This window comes from Coccinella septempunctata, chromosome 1, assembly GCF_907165205.1.
Source record: "Coccinella septempunctata chromosome 1, icCocSept1.1, whole genome shotgun sequence".
In the NCBI taxonomy this organism is placed as follows: domain Eukaryota; kingdom Metazoa; phylum Arthropoda; class Insecta; order Coleoptera; family Coccinellidae; genus Coccinella; species Coccinella septempunctata.
Window position 1 is genome coordinate 59,884,875 of NC_058189.1, and position 23,727 is coordinate 59,908,601.

The 23,727-nt window shown below is 36.0% G+C and overlaps 1 protein-coding gene across 1 annotated transcript; it reads right to left on the reverse strand.

Annotated features, from left to right (window-relative positions):
• Positions 1–2,424: 2,424 nt before the first annotated feature.
• On the reverse strand, positions 2,425–23,454 carry LOC123322789 (fatty acid synthase-like). The gene is made up of 8 exons (XM_044910807.1): positions 23,275–23,454; positions 8,833–10,642; positions 7,864–8,771; positions 6,171–7,807; positions 5,819–6,116; positions 3,581–5,734; positions 2,881–3,120; positions 2,425–2,822 (listed from the first exon to the last, which is right to left on the reverse strand). The coding sequence occupies exons 2-8, from the start codon at positions 10,628–10,630 to the stop codon at positions 2,715–2,717; spliced, it is 7,143 nt and encodes a 2,380-aa protein (XP_044766742.1). The 5' UTR covers positions 10,631–10,642; positions 23,275–23,454; the 3' UTR covers positions 2,425–2,714.
• Between the last annotated feature and the right edge of the window lie 273 nt (positions 23,455–23,727).

Here is a 23,727-nt window from a genome sequence, read left to right on the forward strand (position 1 = left end):
GACTAATGATATAATTGACATCTTTATTAGAATAAAAAAATCTTTAACAAATTCAGAGAAAACAAATATGCATATACCTACCTTGTAATGACATATTTTTTCTTCCAAATCATATAAGTATTACATATAGTCAATTTATGACATTGAAAGAAGGTTCTCGAACTAGACTTTAAATGTACATATTGCCTCAATGATACTCAATAAAATATTTTCTATTGCATGGGCTATGGTGAAGAATGGAAGAAATAGGGTTCCAAATAGTTTTGGAGAATATCGAGTACCTAGGTAACCTCTTTTTTTCATGTTATGAAATCTCAAGGTATTATAAAGGGAGGTGGAGAAAAATTATTTACTGAACCTACTCACAACAACAGGAAAAATTCATGTTGAAACAACCTAATCTATGTTAATGGACTACAATAACAACATCAAAAATTTTCATGTTTGAACATCATTCATATTCAAGCTTATCTCCAAAAAGATTTTTTATGGAAATTCCAACAATGCATATTATAGTAGCAGACATAAATTTTTCACGAATATAGAAAATGTAAGGATTTCGATTCTTGATCAAGTTTCGTGGTACTCGCTGTTTGACAATTATTACCGTAATTTTCAACCTCAGTAATATATGATAATTTCATAATATCGAATAAATATGTGATTAACCAGTTAACGAAGGAGAAATTAAACCTTTGTTAAACAAATTAATCTGATTGTACCGAAGAATGTCTATCGAAGATAAGATTCATGATATATTTTGTTCCAATTATGTATGTGTAGCTTCGAGTGCATTCAGTAGCGTAGGATGAGTATGGTATAAAACTCGGTATAAAATAAAATCCTGATATTTTTAGGCAAGAAGTATTTTCAAGAAATTTTCTGAGTAGATAGCTAACTAGAATAAGTAGAAAAAATAATACAAGTTTCATAAAAGGCTCTCCATTACTGAATTAGTATTGTTGAATTCTAGCAGTTCGTTAATGAGGAAGGTACTACGAAATTATGAATTTTGGTAGAAATTTTGGAATCTGTGGATATTTTCCCAGGATACTGCTGTATGATTCAATTCAGCATAAGAATTTCGATGCTAAATGAACAGTTGAAAAAATAGTGTGGACCTGAGAAACTAGAAATCAATATACTACGTGATTCATTGGTGAATGGGCGGAAGCTATGGGTAGATATAGAGGACACTGAGGTGAGTTACCTATTTTAAAGGGTCTACCGGTAGATTCGGGTGACTTGGGACAGTCCCGTAACTTGGGACAATTACAATTATTAGTTTGTCTATGACAATTACCCCCTTGCAGATTTATTTGTTTCTTACCGTTTATAAGTGAAGGGACAAACTTATAAGATTGTGTAGCGTCTTTTCGGTTAGTTAAATAATTAATTCCTTTTGAGTTTGCTATGACCAGAGCTTTTGAATTGACAGGAAAAATTAACGACTTCAGGAGAGTAAAAGCACGTTTTTTTATGGCCCTTATACTTTCTAGTGCCCTGTACATTTTGTGCATGTGTAATTTTTTTTCTGGATACGTGGGATATTGGTATATTAGATATGTCATGAAACAAGGTTGTTTACAAATCAAACGGCAACACGGATCTCATTCATTTATTCTGTTGTTTCATAGGGTGACTTGGGACAATGCCGAATAGATACAAGCAGCACATCGGCAGCAGGAAATATGCCGATTTTTCGCAGGATATTATTATTTACGTTATTTCCACAAAGAAATCACCAAAGAATTAAAGAAATCAAATTTCTCTTGTTTTGTTTAGTTTTTTTACATTTGAGTTGCAATATATTTACTTACGGTGTAATATGGGTTTATCATTTGATTTCCTTACCGAATTTCAAATATTTCAAATAACATAATCACAAATTCTCATTTTTCAAAACTATGCACCGTCCCATGTCACTTATTCCATTTGAGTATTGAGAAATCAGTTCAACTTGTTTCCCAAGCCTCCCAACTCGGTGGGTGACTTTGGACAAGTATATTTTATTTTTTTTTAAATTTATGTCCGAATTCTGAAGCATGGTATATATCCTAATCAATAGTCTGAGTCATTAAGCATATTCGAACTTCTTTTTCAGATAAAAATAAGTCACCGTTTTGAAAATATGGCAAGTTGAATTCAACAATCGTCCCAATCACCCAAATCTACGGTACGTCATTTTGGATGTCGAGGAACTGTTGACTTGTCCAAATGACTTCAAGAATATTACCTGAACAATATGTTGAGTCCGGGAGAGTTGAACCCCTTTTAACTCTGAAGCCACTTGAGTTGTCTCTGTAAATGGAAGCAACTCATTTTTATATATGCGTGAAGATATCATGCTCAAATAGGTAAGGATAGATAAATAGTAGAGTAATGGTGAGATGAACATATAGGGTCTATACAAACAAAATTAGGTTTATTTGAAAATTTTATTCCATCTTAGAAGTAAATATGTACACATACAGTTTTCAAGGAACATTTTATATTCTAATCAATTGTGCTTCGAACTACTGAAACACCCTACCAATAAGGCATTGAACTATCAGTTCAATTTGAATAAATAAATTTTTACACCTTTTGAATGTGAGTCTTATCTATTATCACTATCAATCACAATAAATTACAAAAATAAATTTCTAAAAAAATGACAAAAAATAATGAGTGATGAATTCTATGAAATGTGAGTCATGACACATTTACAAAATCTACAAGACCGGTTGTAGAATATTTGCGATTTTCTCAGCAGTTGGTCCCAGCAGAATGGATCTATGGCTGCCTTCTAAAGAATCTATTCTTACTTTCTGCTTGCACACCTATAAAAGAAAAGAATATTAAATTCAATACAGCTTTTATATAGAAGCTTATATTTACCTCTGATAAACCATAATCTTCTCCAAGTTGGACGTAGTTATCTGTGGCTTTCAACAAGGTAACTTGTCCAGTGAATTTAGATTTTGGTTTATATTTATCAGCAGCAACTAATTTATTGAAGAAGCTAGAAGCAGCCGAAGAAAGTTCCTCTTCTGAGAAAGGAGTGGATCCAGCCAAAATTTTCGTAATTCTTGCTAACCGCTCTTCCCAAGACTTTAATTGCATCAATTCTGCCACAGTCTGAAACGAAACAAAAACTTTAGTATACCAAAATCGAAATGAAAGGAAGCTACTCTGTAACAAGCGTGTTTTATAAAGGATAAAGAGAAAAGAGATATAAGAATAAGAACAGCTTTTGTGTACTACATATTATTTTCTCAAAATTTCAAAACAAGGAACAATTCAGATCAACTTGAAAACTAGAATTCAGATTCAAAATAACCTTCTGGAACTTTACAAATCTGAGCAAACCCACTAAAAAAATTTGTTTCCTCCTCTTTTTCAGAAGTTATGCAGTATTTATGGACGGACATAATTCAATTCGAACTGAAATTATTCATCAATCAGTGAAATTTATTTTTAGGCAAAATATAACGCCCTTAATCCTAGGAACAATAGCGGAAAAAAACTGTCTTCTTGTAAGAAATCAAACCGAAAACATTCAAATGTAGAATGAACAAAAAAATCTGAAATCACAAACCTTTTGTTGATCAATGTCCTTGAATTGCATTATGAAATAAACCAACGCTTCGCTCTCTTCCGCAGTGGCATTTCCTCTCAACGATTTGGTATCTCTAGCCTTCCCAGTGTGTATAGCCACATATGCTGGGGAACCATCAATTAACCATAGCTTAACCTTTTGTCCATCATTTTCCAATTGTGTTCCAATTTCAAAAGCTACGCAGGCTCCAAACGAATAACCTACAATTGAGTACGGCCCCTTCGGTTGAACAGACTTGATTTGTTTTATGTAGTAAGCCGATAAAGCCTCTATGCTACTCAGAGGAGCATCTCTAGTGCACTGTAAGCCATAAACAGGAACTTTGATAAGCTTAGCGAACGATTCCAAGGCGTTAACACTTCCTTCGATAGGATGGACCATGAATACTGGAAGTTTGTTCTTATCCACATTTTTATCAGACATAGACACCAATGTCTTAGTTGGCATTAATTCTATCGCACCATATTGGACCTGTTCATCTTTTTTCGCTGTTTTATCACTTCCGGTTTCAGACATCTTGGCACCTCCTTCAAGTTCGGCCAGTTTACCAAAGGTGAGAGTTCTTATTTCTTGGGCACTCATAACGATGTCATGGTTTCGCTCTAAGGTTTGTTTGATTTCAGCTCCCATTAATGAGTCCATTCCAAGTTCAGCTAAGGTAGTTCCAGTTGGGACATTTGAAGTATCTTTTAGTCCCAGAATATTTGCAATAGAATCTATTAAGCTTACTTTGCTGCCATCACCTTTGGACTTATGTTTCTCTGCTAGCACCATACTAGCCACAACTGGATTGGGTTGTTGCAAGAAGATATCCATGGTTGCCAAGCACGATGACATCCTCTGTGGCAACGTACCACCTACTTCCGTATCATTTCCGCCCATGGTATCCAGAATCAAACCCACATCACCGATGGCTCCCCATTGAATAGCAACAGCTGGTAGTCCAAGTTCTTGTCTTATTTCGCAAATACGTTCCATAGCCGAATTGGCTAGGCCATAATTGGCCTGGCCCGCATTACCACGACCACAAGAGACGGATGAGAAGTTAACGAAAAAATCTAATTGGGGAGCCATATTCCTTGAGACAATATCTAATTGTTTGCTGCCTTCCACTTTCGGTTTAAAAACAGTCTTGAAATCAGCCTCCGTTTGGTTCTCCATCATGGCGTCTCTCAAAACAGCAGCTAAGTTGAAGATTCCTCCAACAGGACCAAGTGAGTTTGCTTGTTCCATCAATTTCTTAGCTCCTTGTTCCGTAGAAGCATCTTCTGTTGATACAAGAACGTTGACGCCCTTCTCTTTCCATCTCCTGATACACAAAGACTGATAACCTGTTTTAAGGCCGCTTCTCGAGGTGAGAACGATATTTGTAGCTCCTCTATTCACCAACCAATTCGCTAATTCTAGACCGAAACCACCCAAACCACCAACAAGGACATAAGTCTTTTCAGGGTTCATATAAGTTCTCGGTATAGCCGGCACCGTTCTTGGCTTTGGTATCAATGTTTGGCGGCACTCTTCATCTCTGATTTTCAAGACAACTTTACCAATATGTTTACCAGACGCCATATACCTGAAGGCTTGTTCTATTTGATTGTCATTGTACACTGTCGACGGTAAAGGACGGACAGCTCCGTTTGCAATACCTTCAGAGAGCAATCTCTTGACTTCTCTCTTGTCCTCGGTGTCAAAATCGAAAAGGGCATCCAATAAAATACCATGAACTGCAGTGTTCTTCAACAGAATGCTCATCCCCAATGGGGAATTGTTGGACAGGTCAACTTTTCCTATTTCTAAGAACCTTCCATTCTTGGCTAAGCATCGAACGGAAGCTTGCAACAAGTCTCCCGCGAGGGAGTTCAGGACAACATCGACTCCCCTGCCATCTGTTTCAGAAAGAACCAACTGTTCAAATGTAGAATCTCTGGAATTACCAATATTCCTGTCTGTTAGTTGCGGGAATGTTTTCTTCAAAAAATCTCGTTTTGCTTGACTTCCGACTGTGGTGAAGACTTTACACCCCATATGCAAAGCAATAGCGATTGAGGCTTGTCCTACACCACCTGTACCAGCGTGGATTAGCACGGATTCACCAGGTTTGAGGTTACCTCTCACAATCAAGGCATAGTAGCTCTGGAAATCAAAATATAGAGTGAATACTAGTATAAAACTGGAGAATGATCGAAAAACTGATTTCAATTCTGGTTAATAACTTACAGTTCCATACACGATTGGAATGGTGGAAGCTTCTTCGAGACTCCACTTTTCAGGAACTTCCCACAAGAACATTTGATCAGACAGCACAGTTGTTGCCAAACCCTTAGCGTCAACCATACCCATAACACGTTTCCCTTTGGAGTTACGTCCGGAAAATTCTAAACCTAGAATACATTCTTGTCCCGCAAGATTACCAGGAAGAGCATCTGGTGGTAGTTTCCCCGTAGCCAACATAATATCTCGGAAGTTGAGAGGCGCGTAGTAGACATGGCACATTTCTGTTTTTGAATCGTCTCCCCTATAAAAAAAAAATTATGAGATGTCGTCAATTTTTTACTGGTATCAAACTTACTTGTGGAATGAGAGTTCACTTTCGATCCATCTCAAACTTGCCAAATCACCACGTGTTAGAGTGTTGATATACGCATGGGTAACTTGAAGATTCTGCGTTTCATTAACATGGTCCAATGCTATATGTCTATAACAACCCCAAACGCCTCTCTTCAGTACATTATGAATCAGATCTTTCTGCAATTGCTTGCTGTAATCATTCAAAGAGAAAGGTGCGGCATTCTTGTCTTGAATGAAGATTGATCTTAAGTTTCCACCGCCTGGTTCTTGTTTTAAACAATTAACCATACCAATCAAACCGGTTGTTTCTTCACCCTGTGCGAATAGATATATCCTGGTACCTTCAGCTTCGCTCTTTTTCATTGCATCTTTTAGTGGTTCTACCCAGGAGAAGTTCGATTCAGTTACTTTTATCACAAGAGCATCCTTAGGAACTTGAGTTGTTTTCCTGAGGAGAATATACAACTTGGTATCAGTTAACTGAGTGCTTATAACTTGGAGGTCCATCGAAGTCAATTTTTTAATATTCAGCTGCATCTTCGGTTCTTCAAGAAGTATAAATCCTCCTTCTTTAAGGGCACTTACAGCGTTTTCTAAAACTTTGTAGTTGTTATGTGTTAATAAGTCACTACTTATAACCACATGGACATTCTGATCAACTGGGTCGACCAGGATGTCTTTCTGGACATGTTTGATATCATTCTCTTCTAGTACAGTTGTGTCAACTGGACCAACGGTTACGACGGTTGCTTCAACTGCTATCAAAGGTTCTTTTTCCAAAATATTCTTGATCATCGGTGCTAAAACTGATTCTACCGGACGATCAACAACTGCCTCAGTCAATTTAATTTTCATTGCACCTGAAGAATTTTCCAAAATAGTTTCTGCTAAAACTGTAAGTACATCTTTCTTGACTCTTTCCTGATTGTCGGTCAACATCTGGTTATTTTCATAAGGCACGAACATATACTTCTCTAACTTCGGATCTTCTTGTACTTGTCTCCTTGGAGCCAAACTAGCTTTCATGCCTCTCAGTTCAATACCACCAGCTTTTATTATGCCAATGTTTCTGTACATATGAACTGGAGTGCTCTTTTCGTCTTCTGATAACGATTTAATCATTTCCAAATGTTTTTTAGGGTTGATAATTGCTCTTTGCAATCTAGTGGGAAGGTATAACTCTCTAGTATTCAAACCAAGAATTGAGAATTGCAACATTGTGTCAATATAGCTTATCCAATTTTCTTTCCACAATAATTCACCAACAACTCCGTAATTATCGGATTCCTTGATGCCTTTGAATAAACCTTCATAATCATAACCACGAAGTCGCAATTCCTTATAAATGTCTTTCATCTCAAGTGGAAGAGCTGTTTTGTCACCTTTCATTTCGGGTTTGGGCAAGTCAAGCATTTCTTTGTCCATATCTTCTGGAACTCTTATCTTTCCAGAAACAGCCACCGAACCTCCTTCGCACAGTTCGAAAGCGCCAGAACCTTCGAAAATATTTATCAAGAACTTCACGCTTCCTTCCTTTGGCATAATGGTCGCTCTGTGGAAGTTTACATCTTCTAGTACAACTGCCATCTGTTCGAAGTCTTCGTTTCTAAGTTTGGCGAACGTTTTCCAAACTAATGTCTGAAAAGTTTTTGTGATTATATAATACATTAAAGACTCATCGAAATAAAACTTACCAAGTATCCAGTGGCAGGAAATAGGACTCTTCCATCAATGGTGTGACCAGCTAAGAATTGGTCGGTATCTTTGCTCAAATCAATATCCACCACCAACTCTCCAGATTTCGAACCTCTGCCAGAGAAATTTGCCACAGCCCATTCAGTGGAATGGTCCCATTTGACGTGCGATGAAAGCATCGGTGTGCCTCTACCAACTGGAAAACTAGGCGACTGATATACTTCACTAAAATTTGGTTGAGCCCCTGCAGCGTAAATTTTTCCTATGGCTGACAAGAGGAAATTAACATTATCCTTGTGACCTCTTTTAACTAAACTGATGTTGACACTTTTGGGTCCTAGAGATCTCTTCAAAATAGCTTGCAGCAAACCAGTTGGGGCGATTTCTATAACTAAAGCGTTTTCTGGAATATGTTTCAATCCCTCGTAGAAGAGTACGGGAGACAGCAAGTTATTGACATGGTAAGCAGCCGAGCTCTGCTGTGCCAGAGGTGTATTCCAGCCCGATTCAGGAATTGAAGTAGAAATCCATCTAGAAGTACGAGTTTTTGGGTTTGGGATGAGCTGATCAAGGGCTGCGCGCAGTTTGGGTCCCGCCTCTGCTATGTATTTACTATGGAAAGCAGTTCCTGAACTGTTCACTTCTTTGGCGAAAATATTTTCAGAAGTGAGAGTAGCAACAAACTTTCTTATCTCTTCTGGAGGTCCGGATATGGTGACACTGTCTTCACTATTATGACACGCAGGGTAGATTGAAGGAGGACATCTTTTTTTAGCTTCTTCCCACGTCAAACCAACGGCAGCCATAGCGCCTGGTGCTAATTTGCTGTCTAAGATAGCTCTACCCCTAGCTAACGCACAAAGTACTGCCTGCTCAGCTGTAAATGTTCCATCAGCGTATGCACATCCTGGAATTGATAATAATCATAAGTACACAGTTTCCGCAATCATTAAACAAAGAAAACTTACCTACTTCACCCACAGAATGACCCAATATACCATCAGGTTCTATTTTGAGTGCTTTAAGTATTTCCGTAAGTGCAATTTGGACAGCAGCAATAGAAACAAAGGAATTGAGGACGTTGTTGAATGTGGCTTCCGTACCATTGGTTAGGAGATCATCCAAATTGATACCATGAGGTTTCAAGAGGTCGGCACTCCTATTGATTGAATTCCTGAATACGTCGATCTTCATTAGGTCCTTAGCCATGCCTGGCCACTGTGAACCCATCCCAGAGAATACGAACCATATGGGTCTTTTATCTGAAGATACTTGGTTCACCTCTCTGGTTCCAGATCCATCCAATACGGCATAACCTCTATAATTGTGACCAGCGATGTTCATTCTATGGATGTGATCGACTAGTGCCAAGAACTCTTCGTCGTCTTTGTGCTTTTCAGTTAAATCTAACAGTTCTGTGACTGCTTCTTCGCTCCTTCCCGATACCCCTACTACCCTTGGAACACTAGCAGCAGGCCACTTTGTTTTTGGCTTTGGATTAGAGCGGAGAATGACGTGAGCATTTGCACCGCCGAAACCAAAGGAATTAACTGCTACAATTCCGCCTTTCCAGGGTTGGGCTTTGGAGACAACCTTCAAACGTCCATCTGTTAGACCGGGAATGTCTGGATTGGGATTTTGGAAATGTAAGTTGGCGGGAATGATACCAGCTTCCATCGCTATTAAAATTTTGGCGATAGAACATAGAGCAGATGCACCTTCAGAATGCCCCATGTTACTTTTTACCGAGCCTATGAGTAGTGGCTCTTTGCGATTCTTACAGAAGAAATCTGCAATCGAATTAACTTCTTGGGGATCTCCTACTTTGGTTCCTGTTCCGTGGGCTTCTATATAGTTTACGTCCAAAGGATTGACGCCAGTTTCTGCGTAAACTTCGCTGATGAGTTTCTGTTGCATTTTACCGGAGGGGAATGTGATTCCTTGTTCTTTGTAACCGTCCATGTTCGTTTTAGCGCCTAGAACTGTCGCGTAAACTCTTCTAGCCGCGCTGGCTTTTTGTAGGAGGATAGCAACGACTGCCTCAGACCTCACGTATCCATTTCCCGATGAATCGAAAGCCTTGCACATACCCTGTGGACTTAACATACTCAGTCTGTGGAACTGTAGGGATCCATTTGGTTTCAACAATAAATTAGCGCCACCTACAATGGCGGAATCGCATTCTCCAGACCTAATAGCACCGATAGCCTGTGAGAGAGCGTATAAACTACTAGAACAAGCAGTGTCGACCGCGTAACTTGGTCCTTTGAAGTCGAAAGTGTAAGAGATTCTGTTCGCGAACATGGCCCTACAGCAACCGGTTAGACCGTAACCGTTGATCTTGTCAGGGTCTTGGCCCCAATATTCTTCTGATTCGCTGGCGCAAATCCCCAAGTAAACGCCACATTTTGATCCCCTCATCTCAGCTGGATTGAGTCCGGCATCTACAAGGGCTTCGTGTGTGAGTTCTAGTAAGATCCGTAGTTGGGGGTCCATTTGTTCTGCCTGTTTGGCGTGCACGCCGAAATATTGGGCGTCAAAGTGCGCCAAGTCCTTCAGCTTTCCTGTTCTGGTCGGGAGACCGTGCAAGCCGGCAGGCCATCTTCGCTCGTCATCTGTTATCATGTCCACGCCGTCGAATAGTTGCTGCCTGAATTCTTCGACGTTGTTGCTTTCCGGGAATCGTCCTGATAAACCGGATATGACGATGTCTTCGGCGTAGGAATGGCTGTAGCCATTGGTTGCGTCTGGTTCTCTAGCAGGCATGTTGAAGGTTTCCTGTGGGAGAAAGTATTGGTCACTCATTTTTCCTATGCAACAGGGGACAAGTAGGGACAGTGGGGAAGATATAAATCCTTATTTCTGGTGCAGCAGAATGCTGCATCATCGATATAGGTTATGTTGGACGTCGAAGAGTTCGAAAAAATTATAGTTGAAAAGTATATTTATTGCATTCTAGATTGCAAGAATGTTTGAATTAATGGAAATTCCATTCATTTACGTGTGAAAGGAAATTGTCAATCGGTTTGTCGGGGAATATGATACGTCATAGTTCAGAGCAAGATTATAATTATATTTGTATTGAATTTGCATGGTCAATTTGAAACGTCCAATAAGGCCTATCAGTGAATCAGTATGTCAACAGTACAATAGAGAAAATTAATATTATCAAACAACAGAGCTGTCCGGCTTATTCGTATATTGTGATTACAGATTAGCAACTGGGTGTTACTCTTGATTTTGACAAAGAAAAATTACCAATCTGTCTTGAAAGAAAAATGTCTACTAGCTCTAGCGCTATTATGCAGGGCTACCCCGAAACTAGGTGATAGAATAATAGGATATTTTACATCCTTCTTTCAAAATAATGCAGAATTTTTGCACAGGGCGATCCTAAACTAGTGTTCAAATAGAAAACTTTGGATTTTTTCATTTTTGCCAATTTCCTAGTAACAGTTTCAACTACGTAGCGAACTTTTGTACAGGGTGGGCAAAATTGGCGATACCTAACTACAACTTTTTCAACCGAACGAAATAGAGGAATATGCATGGCACATTACGGTGGTCCTTTTTCGAAAAACTAATAATGCCATCAACTGCATTCTCCTATATTCTTTTGTTTTCGAGTTATAGGCCAAAATTAAAATTTCTGGTCAATATCTTCGTTTCTGTTTGAGCATGTTGAAATGAAAACATTATACAGACACTTTTTTGATGTCAATCCAGTGGCGTACTACGATTTTTTCCAATAGGTATGTTTGCTGAGCTATAACATAAAGATGTAATTTTTCTCATGAAAACAGTAGTTTAAAATGACTTAGAAAGACTGAGGACGATGTATGATATATTTCTGAAACGGTAAAAAATGGCAAATGATTCAAAGTATGTAATTTTAAACTACTGTTTCCATACGAAAAACCAACTTTATGTTATAGCTCAGCAAATAAAACTGTTGGAAAAATTCATAGTACGCACTGGATTGCTATAAGAAAAATGTGTCCATAATGTTTTTATTTCAACACAATATTCTAGCACAAACAGAAACGGAGATAATGACCAAAGTTGAAATCGCCGAAATTTCAATTTTAGCCTATAATTCGAAAACAAAAGATAGTAGAATGCAGTTGATGGCATCATACGTTTCTCGAAAAAAGACGAAGGTAATGTGTCATTCATTTTCCTCTATCTCGTTAGGTTAAAAAGTTGTAATAGTTCAGGTATTATTAGTTTTGCCCACCCTGTAGACAGATAGGTACTTTTTGACACTCTATTCGAATTCATTAGACGGGCCATTTGAAAATAAAATGGGTTAAGTTGTTGCTCCTTCAAGGCCCTTCACACGTTAACATGTTCTGTTGGTAAAGTTCGCACTTATTCAGGAACACCAGGAGGTGATCCAAAAATGCAACCCTAATAGGGTGATACAACCCTTCAAAAGGGGCGATCTGGAGAGGTTTTTGGCCTAAATTGCCAAAACTTTTCGATCTCAATCTGAATGAATCCTTTGAAGATTCTCTTAAAGATTAAGGGTGGCTTAGATTGGGTAGGGGTTGAAAAAACATCCAGATTTTTTTTCGATTTTGATGAGAAATTATCGAAACGTTTCGGAATTAGATTATCATCAGGTATAAACTTTTTTCATTGTTTCTGAACTGCTTTTTTCCTCTTATTACTGATGGACATGCTGAAGACGTGTTGGAAGTTAGAAAACCAATTTTTAGGTACTCTAGTGCCCATATACTTTCAGACTATTCATATTTTATACTTGAACACTAAAATTTGAAATAAAAATTACTTACAGTTCATATATCTTCTAGGCATTCATAGAGAAAAAAATATTCATGTAACACGTATTGAAATTCGTCGTTTTGTCCCAAAAACTGATACCAGGTAGATTATAAGCGAGTATATGTCATCGACTAGTTTGTTTTGTTTTGTCCCATCGATTTTTCACCCTCGACTTTAGTCAGACGCTTCATGTCTCGCTTTTATACGACGTTGAAACTAGGGATGTGTCGTTCACGAACGAACGAATCAAAAGACCCGGTTCGTTAGAACCAATGGTTCGTTCAGTTCTTCACCCGAAAAATGACCCGTTCGTTCAACTGGGTCGAATGAGCCAAACGGCTCCATGCGACCCACAAAATCGATAAGGGATCTGGAGATCGGAAGAACTGGAATCGAAAGAATGATTCATCCGTCTCTCCATTACCCAGGTACCCGAATAGTTAGACGGGTTTCAGACTGACCCAAAAGAAATAGATGGTAGTCGTAATAAAATGAACTTATATTACTTGCATTTCGCAAGTGAATCAACGGCTCCTTGTTGAAGAAAGTATGATAGATTTAGGAACTAGGACTAGTAGAAATTACAAGTTTATATTTCTGTTATTATGGCTATATTATATATTGATGAAAGTAAATTTTAAGTGATTGGTCAATTCTACAACTTTTTTTCAGATTAATTTGAGGAAAATATTTGGATTCGCAGCAATAACATAATCTTGATTTCAAAAATTTCAGTTTTTGACGAAATTAATGAGACTAGATCTCACGAACTTCGAACCTGTAAATCAATGATTGACGTCTCCATTTCAAAATTTGAATCGTCCGATATCCATTTCCTTTCGAAAGACTTTTGGTTTTTGAATTTTTTCTACACTGGGGTCAATATTTCTCTCGGTTCTCTCACGAATTTGACCTCAACTAACTATTTTCAGCCGATCAAAAATATTATGGCCCACAAAACACAGCTGTTTGCAATTAAAGAAGCATCCATATTCCATTCTATCAAAACTCAATTCAACTGAACTAAACTGAAGTGAAATTCCTAACAGAACAGTGAACCGATCGAGACGGGACTACGGATCCGAATTCGAACCATGCGCAATGTTTGGATCACAACCCAAAACCCAACTACCTAAAAGAACCAATGGGTCAATTGAACGGGTCTTTTGAACCGGGTCTTCTCAGCAATGGATCTAGATCGATCTGGTTCCTCGAAATTGAACGAACTACACATCCCTAGTTGAAACGAACTGACCTCATTGAAGCTCTACTTTTAAATCGATAAACTACAGGCTGACTTCACTTCCGATTGCCGACTTGTCGACTAACTTCAGACCCAACTCGTGAATAGCAATGTTTTTGACCAGCACCGATGCAGGACTACAGGACAATTAAACCGTTTGAAAAATTTCACAGTGGAAACTCACGATGCCGACGTTAAATAAATAACGTTGTTTTCGAACGTGGTGTCATTCTCCTGTAGACGTAGGAAAGGCGCAATTGTCATTATAATTCGCTTCATTGATACAGTTAGCGAAAACTATTGTGTGCTATCATCTATAGTAATTTTAAGCTTTGGCGTGAAATTGCTCCAATTGTTGATACCAAGGTCAACCACCCGGTACCTTTGTGATATTTTATGTGGTGACACGTATGTTCGAAATGGGAGAAATACAGAGCGAATATTCAACATGTCCATATACAGAGGGAGCAAAAATTTACGAAAAAAATTCATATCTTTGATATTTATTATTTTTGTAGAAAAATGCTGCAGCTTGTCAATTTTTATTTAGAAGTATGCAACTTATCCTCTTAAATTGAGTAGTTTCTCAACCTTCTAGGGGGGTTTGGTCATTGAAGAGGTTTCCTATCAACCCTTTTTTATTCTAGGGATGAAATGGTAAAATGATACACCCTACTTTAAAAGTGGTTGATTTATGTGAATATCGAAGATATGAATTTTGTGAGTCACTTTTTCCTCCTTCTTTATTGCAGTACCAGTTTCCTTCCCTCGGAATATGTTGAAATTTTTTGAATGAGATGTCATAATATGCAAAACATATGAAAGTGGAATGTTCCTGGATTGGAGTTACAAACGAAAAAAAAAATGCCTTGAATAATATTCAGAAAAAAAGTCTCATGAACATGGAACCGCAAACGATTCGTTTTCAAGATACAGGGTGTTAAAGTTTGAATTTTTCTCAAGATTTTCTCTTATAATATCCACACTTCACAAGATATTCAACTGAAATTTGGCATAAATATTATAATCGAAAGTTTACACTATGTGACATGCCAATTTCGATAGTAAATGTACAGGGTGATATTTTTTCTCGAACACTGTCCCCTGTTTTCGTTGTTAGTTTTGACACATCAAATTAAACTCGGTTTTTTTAATAATGAATGTGTTTTCACAACTTGTTTCGATAGCAATCCAAAAATTTAAACTTTAACACCCTGTACCTCGAAAACGAAATTTTCACAATAATATGGAGGACTGCTAGTTATTAGCAAAAAAAAAACAATAATAGGGATTGTTTGAGAGCGGAAAACAGTTAATATATTTCTAAATTTAATAGAATTTTTTGCAAATATTTATCTTCAAATATCAAAGGAAATTACTTATTCTCTTGGGAAGAAAAAGATTTAAATATCAGATTTGACTTCGAGTGTCAATCAACTACTAAGCTTGTGGTTAAGTCATGAATTTTTTGACACCTCAATTCTCAACATTTATCACATCGAATAATGAACCATTCTGTCGACATAATGAATTATTCCCAACAATAAAAGTTTTATTATTGGGAATATTTCCCCAGTCAAAGAAAATATGAGACACGCTATCGCAAAATTTTCAAGAAAAAATATTATCGGCCATTTCATAATAAGAATGATATGCCATTACTTCTTTCCTGATAACAGCAAAGGAAAACTAAAAAGTGAATCAACTGTTCTTTGAATGAAACAATAATTTCAATGCAATCAATTTTAAGAGCGTCATTGTTTTCAATGAAAAACAAACGAAATTCGGTTTCAACACGTATAAGAAAAGTTTCTCGAATGTAAATATTATTCATTCGATATTGTTTTGAGAAGTCAAATCGTGAATCACGAGAATTTTTACATATTTGCTGTACACGTGAATTGGGGAAAGGTAGTGAATAAATTCACCCCGATTTAAATCGAATTGAAAGGTGAAATATTTGATGGTGGGTAAATATAGGAATATTTAGGTTGTTTAAATTCTGAATCACGATACCGATATCCTTGGCGATCCCACCATCATCACCGGCAATATAGCTAAATTATATTATGGTCGAATAAACTTCACGTTGCATAATTGATGATAATATTTAAAACAGTCCTAATTATGGGCTTAAACTACAAATATTATGTCGAATTCATTCCGTATTCAGAACCGCAATGAATAATAAATGAACAAGAAGTTTTTTGAGTACCCAAACGATTTTCGTTTCGGTTAAATATTTCCAGCAAACTTTTACAATCTGGTATGAACATGCAACGATTTTGACAGCTAAATGTAGGAACTTTGAAAGTTCACAAACCATAACATGGTGCTCACATTTCTCGTTAATCATTTTATTTCATTTCCATTATTCGGTCTAGTTTTGTTCGAATATTATTAATTCTGGACTTAATAATTTTTATCTTTGGACAACATGCACAAGATCACATATTATAGATTCGATTTTTTGTTCGCAGAAATTTTATATCTATGCTCCATTTACTTTTATAAAAGCACTGTGTTGGCCATGAAGTGATTTTTCAAAGAATAACCTCACATTTTCGTGCTATACAGTGTGGAATGTACCAAATTTTCATGGCCAACTGAGTGCTTTTATAGAATGGAGTATGCAATTTCAATGATGAATTGTCCAAAGAATGTGTGTTTTTTCTTGAAACTCAGAAGTCTTAGTTTGAGTGTGAAGAAATAATATATTTCGATAGCATTATGCAGTTGTAATGTGAACTTGTAATTATTGAAATACAAATACAAATAATTCGTATTTGTAAACTGTCACCTGAGGTGAATTGAACCATATACAAGGTGAGTCTTTGACTCTTACAGATATTTTAACTGTATATCAGTAGATCCTTGAAATAGAAACACTTTTTTCTTATCCCATTTTTTCCGATTCGGCCCTGATAAAAACATATAGCCATTTTAAGTTTTCATAAGGATTTTCCATCCCTGGAGAAACAAAATTCCCTCCAGAATAACAAGCTAAATCTATGACACTACACATCTGTGGATCTTTCAAACATAGTTGCATTCAGCCAAAGTACCCAATTTTACGAATATCCCAGATATTTTCTATTTTTTTTGAACATCAAATTAGTCGAAAACAGCGCATTATACGAGAAAAAAAAGAAAACTTTTATTTTACCAAACGTTCAAATATTCATTAGATACAACTTAGTTTCAATGGTTGGGTTCTTTGAATTTTTAGTATTTTAACGTATCTACGTAATGGTCATAATGAGAAAACTAGAAGACGTGGGTGATATCTTGTATTCGAAAAAAATTAATGAAATAAATGAAAAACTATTCAAAATTCACTTCATTCGATAACACCGTTTGTGAGGTAGAACAAAAAAAAAACTTATAACATTTTTTTATGGTTTTTCAACAGCCAATATCTTTCAAACCGAGCCGATTCGGAGAAAGTGGTATAGGAAAAAAGTGTTTCTTTTAACCTCAAGAATCTACTGTTAAAATATTCGTATGAGTCAAAGACTCAGTCTGTATATTATTGGCGTCATACAATTGGTTGCCAAAAAGCATCACAACTGATGGCATATTGCAAAAAAACTGCCTAGGGGTAGCACTAATAGCATTAAAGATGACTAATTTATTGTTTTTGTGAACGCAGACAATTGTGTTTCCCTATCTTCCTCTTTCTCTGTCTCTATATTCAATTTTACATACAATGTGTCCCACCTTTCATTGGAATTTTTCTCTAATCATAAAAATATCCCTTTCGGTAGATATTGTGCCCACATAATAAGAGCTTTATGAGACCGTCTATATTGATCGAACATCCAATTTCCGGTTGGAAACGAAAAGTAATCATTGAATAATTTAGTATCTATCAAAGATGCAACAGTTTCATAGAGCTCTACCTCCATGAACAACGAAGGAGAGACATTTCAAAAATTGAGTTCTAAGACACGAATTTGTACATTCGAATTTTCTTTATTAAGTTTGTTGTACACTAAACACTTTCACACTATAGGAGAAGAAAAAGATTCTCCTCTGTGATTTTTTATGTCACTCAGCAGGAAGGAATTAAACGAACCTCCTATCACAGCCATCCTTGAATTTATGCCGTATTATTTTTTGTGTGTCACTCAGAATACAAGAAAGGCATCTTAACATAATGGACATTCTCATTTATCAAATAATAATTCCCTAATAATGCAGTTCCGTTCGTTCCTACACGACAATCGTTGGATTAAAGAATTGGTACGTACCTAACAATTATTTAAAAGTTCCTTTTGAAAATTGAAAGAATTGCGTTCAACCACTAAAGTCTGATGTCAAGTTAAAACTCAGCATGTTTAGCTATCTATTTTACGATACGAATGAAAAATTATACTGAATTTCCTTCGACCTCGGTATTCCATGTATGATACAATACGTGTATGTTGGGTGAAAAGGTAATATTGTTCCTCAAATAATGGAGAATTATGCAATTAGGATGATTTAACACAGAACAGGAAAACTTAAGTACTTGACTAAAATAAATTTGCGACGGTTGAAGTCGTGACGTAAGACGTGATTTTTCTTACGAACAAGATGTGACAAACGTGTGTAGAGGAAACCAAGAAAATGACCGACCTTCACAAGGATGTAATTTTAAATGTGCATTGGTATCGGAATGACCCAATTAATATACAAGGTGTTTATACAGGGTAAGAACTATTTAGAGGGGGACCACAGGGATATCGAAAACCGTTAGAAATACAGGGTAGCTTAAATTACGAAAAAGTTGCGTTATTCAAGGATGAGTGAGTGGGTGTAAAAAGTTCCCAAATATCTCTGATGGTTCCTGAGATATCTCGAAAAAACTGAAAATCACGATTATCATTTTTTCTTCATTACTCATTTGTTTTTGGAGATGACTACACGAAATTCGGTGTGTAGTCATAATCTTATATAGCGATTATACTGGTGTACTACTATTACTTTTGTAATTTAAGCCACCCTTTATTTTTAACGGTTTTCGATATTCCTATAGTCAGCCTCTAAATAGTTCTAACCCTGTATAATGACTATTTGAGTGATTTTTTGTCAAAAAAAGTGTGGTTCTTTCATATCTTTTTTTTTGAGAAGCCCCTGCTTAGATACAGCACCCTAAAATTTGTTTCGCAAGATACTTCTTTCCTCATTCATATTATACCACTGAAAAATTAATTTTCGATAGTTTGGTTCATTTTGAACAAATAAGGTATCTTATAATTTCTTGCTAGAAGTGACAGTTTTTGAGGAAAAAAATTACCAACGGGTACGTACAGTAAGTCATATAGGGTGGAATTATCTACGAAATAACTTAAATTCAGCAAGTAGGCTGACATAAGGGAATGCCAACCAATTTTTTTTATTCCCAATTCTGCTCCCAAAGAATGTCTGCTCAATTTTATTTCTCTCAGTTTTTTGTTTTCAAGAAAAAAAGAACTTTTCAAGTGCCATCTCTAGGGGGCTGTTTCTAAGTAGGGGCTGTTAAAAAAAATTGTGAGAGACCTCACCCAATTTCTGACAAGGGATCAACCCTCAAATTTTTTCGCAACTATTTATTTACACCTTGCAATTTGAGGAAATTGTTGAGTTGCTGAATGGATTTATATACAGGGTGAGTCTTTGACTCGTACAAATATTCTAAAAGTATAGATTCTTGAGGTCAAAATAAACACTTTTCAACATCATTATTTCTGATTTGTCCCTGATAAAAAGATATGGATAAATTACCTTCAGAATAACTAGCTAAATCTGTGGCACTACTCATCTGTGGATCTTTTAAACAGAGTTGTATTCAGACCAATTTTTCAAATCAAATTTCATAGCTACTTTTCAATTTTTGAACATCAAATTACTCGAAAACGGCGCATTATAAAAATATGAAGAATTCCTTTATTTTACAAAACGTTCAAATATTCATTAGATAGCGCCCAACTTGGTTTCAAGAGTTAGGTTCCTTGAATTTTTGGTGTTTTTATGGTACGTCATGGTCATAATGAGAAAACTGGAAGACGTGGGTGATATCTTGTGTTCGAAAAAAAATCAATCAAATAAATGAAAAACTATAGAGTCATTCGGGGTAACTGAGCCCAGTGGGTAAGTGTGCGCAGTGCGTATATCTCGACTATGCAATGTATGAAAGAGGGGTTCATTTGGGTGAAGCAAGGGCGCAGAATCGCCATATTAGTTTTTCATAGGAGTGCGCCGTGCCACGTTTCTTTAACTTTTTATTTGCAATCAATCAAATTCACTAGTTTTTTGTTAATTTTTAGCATCTCTGCACATTCTGCCAGGTCCGAGTTCCGAGTCCCTCAGTGTTAAACAATATTTTATTCGATCATGGGCATATTAATCTAAATATATAATAAAAAATTTTAGGTTCTCTTAGCTGCTCAACTCTATAAGAACGTCAATTCAAATTTTGTCTTACTGGGGAAAGTGTGCGCGGGTCAGTGTGCGCATAGATTCATTATATGGGCATTAGCTTACTGAGGAATAAATTATGACATTATTGATTTTCTTGGTTGGGACTCGATCAATATTGTCCTATTTGTTCAAAAAAATATGAAGAGCCACCAACAGGGGAATGTATCAAGTGTTGTGTTCACCAAGAATTGTGGCACGAACAATAATGCACTGCTTGTAAAAAGGCGCTTCTGTATTGACAATAAACAGCATTTCTCTAATATTGTAACATTTTGATGACATTATTTTGTAATTTGTTTTGATTGTGTGGTTCACTAAGCACTGCGTTCACTTACTCCGTGAGGGTGCGCACACTTACCCGCAATACGGGGCATGTGAACGCACTTCGACTTTCTCTATTAAATTCTTTTTTGCGGAAAGAAAACATTTTTGTTTGTTTGCTTTTTGATGTTTTCTTATAGATTAGAAAATTCTCTATCTTATGAATATGTTTTAATTTTCCTAGCTTCAACATTTGAAATAGGGTATGGCTTGAAAGGCAAAAGTGCGCACAGTTGCCCCGAATGACTCTATTCCGAAATTAATTTCATTTGAATGAACCGTTTGTGAGATAGAACTAAAAATAACATTTTTTTATGATTTTTCAACACCCTGTATCTTTTAAACCGAGCCGATTCGGAAAAAATGGTAAAGGAAAAAAGTGTTTCTTTTAACCTCAAGAATCTACTGTTAAAATATTTTTACGAGTCAAAGACTCACCCTGTATACAGGTCCTCATAACCAACCATCATTCAAGTTATTTTGCTAGAATCAAATCAAAGAGGAAGAATCTTTAATGGTATCTATATGTTCTACATGTTAATTACGGTATATCAAATATTCAAACAACGCATTCAATTCCACATTGAATAACCCATTAGTTATAAACAAGATATCGAAAATAATAGGTAATCTGAGGTGGCAAAACCTGATAATCCAGAGAACCATTCGAAAAGTCGATTACTATTGCGGTAAAATTTTGGAATATGTTAAATAACATGGAATATTCCTTCCGCATTTATTTTCAATAGGACGAGGTCAGCTTGTAGTGTTTCAGTATTTCGTCAATAGCATAATTTCAACTTTTTGTCGATAGATATATCCCAATGACTAATTCGACTGTTTACGAGCGTTTGAATTGAATTAATCTTAGAAAATTTCGAGTTTAATTCCATTGTACGACGAATCAAATATATTAACGTATTAGCAGAATTAGCAATTAGAATTATTGCGACTGGTTCCACAGAAACAATAGCTCATTAACCGACTATGTATATCATACTCGAACACAAAAATTATTTTCATGATATTCTGATAAAAATTAATCGAAAATTTTAATTTTTTATACGATTTTTCAGAATTAGCCATTTCTGGTTGAAAATTTTACTCATGTTTCTATGGAATTCCATGAATAATTAAAATGAAACGAGCAAATTCAATCTAATAATACGCAAGTTTGAAATCACCAATCCGTTATACTATATATTATTATAATTTCCTACCACTCATCATAACTGCACTAATAACTGAAATTCAAAATGTGCAATTATTGTATAAAGTATCATGAATTCATCCCCAATATTTCTACGTATGAGTACATGAATAAAAAATTTTATGTTCACGAAAATCGGTAACGTAAACGGTAAACAAAAAATCACTCAACAACGCCATTCAAATTTTTGTGAATTTGAGACATAGAATCAGTCTATGATTGAGTATTACCAATTGTATTTTTTCAACTGAACATTTCCATACATAAAAACACAAGAAAACATGATTTCAATTGATTACACAGTTTAATTAATGAAGCATTTGAAATTTTTGATTGTATATTATTTACTTGTCATAGTAAGTTGTTATAATCAAATAAAAGGCATTAATAGTGTAAACGATCGATTTCACAATTTTTTTTCGTGCAGGTACAATAAACAAATAATCATAGAAATTTGACAAAATACATAATTTTTCAATGTTAACATGAAAATCAAATTCCCAATATATTTTATTTCCTATGAACTGACAACCAATAGAAGTTCCTATCGAATTGGTGTCGGAAAAACCATCGAATGGTCAACATAAACATTACAACGTGCCCAGTTATATTTATTTTCCTACAAAAATCTAGAGCACACCGCATGTGCAATCAGCAGACGCAAGTGTGATATTATGTAAAATATAAACAAAATAAAATGTCGAAGCACTCTACAGAACGTATTTTGGGAAGGCTCTCGCAGTTATCGTCTAGTTTTTCCCTCTTAAAAAGACAAGAAACAATAATAGAAGAAAACATTTTCCCACCGTAGATACTCCAGAAAACATATACTGCTCTGGAATAAAATTATTGAAAAAAATAATATCTGCATAAATTATTTATTGACGTGAGGGCTCTTATTTTCAATAAAAACATAAATTCTACTTTTCAAAATCAGCGCTCACCTTGGATTTAACTTTATAGTTTGGAGATAATATTTTATTAGAATATTTCATGGATAATCAATTTCTATTTTTGCAAAATAATATCAATGAATGAAGAACTAAGTAATGTGGTTTGATCAAGTTTAATAATGTTTCATCTGAGCGGCCATAAAATTATTTATTATGGTCATTTACGAACCACAGAATATGAAGAAATATTTTAAGAGTCGAGTATTTCTAATTTTATAAGAGAACTAATTTCTCACCTTCCGATTCTAAATTCAGAATAACTAAAGCAAAATATCACCGTTCGATCGAACCGCTATATACACTTCCTTTGAATTCTATCCAACCATAGAATGCAAATAAGCGGAGTACAGGTGCAATGTTGTTAAACAATACCCAATAGAAAACAATAACAAAAAATCATTAAATGCCAGTGGGTAATTTGCACCGAAATAAATTAACATAGCGCACTCACCTACGCGAATCCACTACAATCCAAACAGCGATAAAACTTTTAATCCTTCTTGAACACACACAACTTAACGTCAACTATAGAATTGAAAATGTGCGAAAACTCTGATTTATTCCTTTTCAATGGTCAGTGCAGCTTGCCGCTAGATTGATGGATGTAACAACAGTCAACACACAGAGGAGGTTGAATTTATTCGTCGCGGGATATGGCCCTATGTCAGACCACGAGTCGCAGCCAATGAGCGACCAGCGTGTTTCGCTCGTGCTTCTTCAACGGAGCACGAACATATTTCGCGATCTCGGTCGATACAAGATGAGGCGAAAGACGGTGGCAGTTTTGTTCTCAAAGCTAATTTGAGGTTATACTCCTTCCTATCTATGTAATGTTTCTATGATAAGGTGAATCACTGGGAATTCTATCAACTTTGGCGATTGTCGGTAACGGGTATATTGAAAT

Excerpts from the sequence above, each read along its gene's own strand:
- LOC123322789 (XM_044910807.1), bottom strand. The coding sequence starts at position 10,630 with ATGCCTGCTAGAGAACCAGACGCAACCAATGGCTACAGCCATTCCTAC. Across the intron at positions 7,808-7,863 it reads TTCCTGCCACTGGATACTTG|ACATTAGTTTGGAAAACGTT; the intron begins GTAAGTTTTATT and ends AAAACTTTTCAG. Across the intron at positions 6,117-6,170 it reads AGTGAACTCTCATTCCACAA|GGGAGACGATTCAAAAACAG; the intron begins GTAAGTTTGATA and ends TTTTTTTTATAG.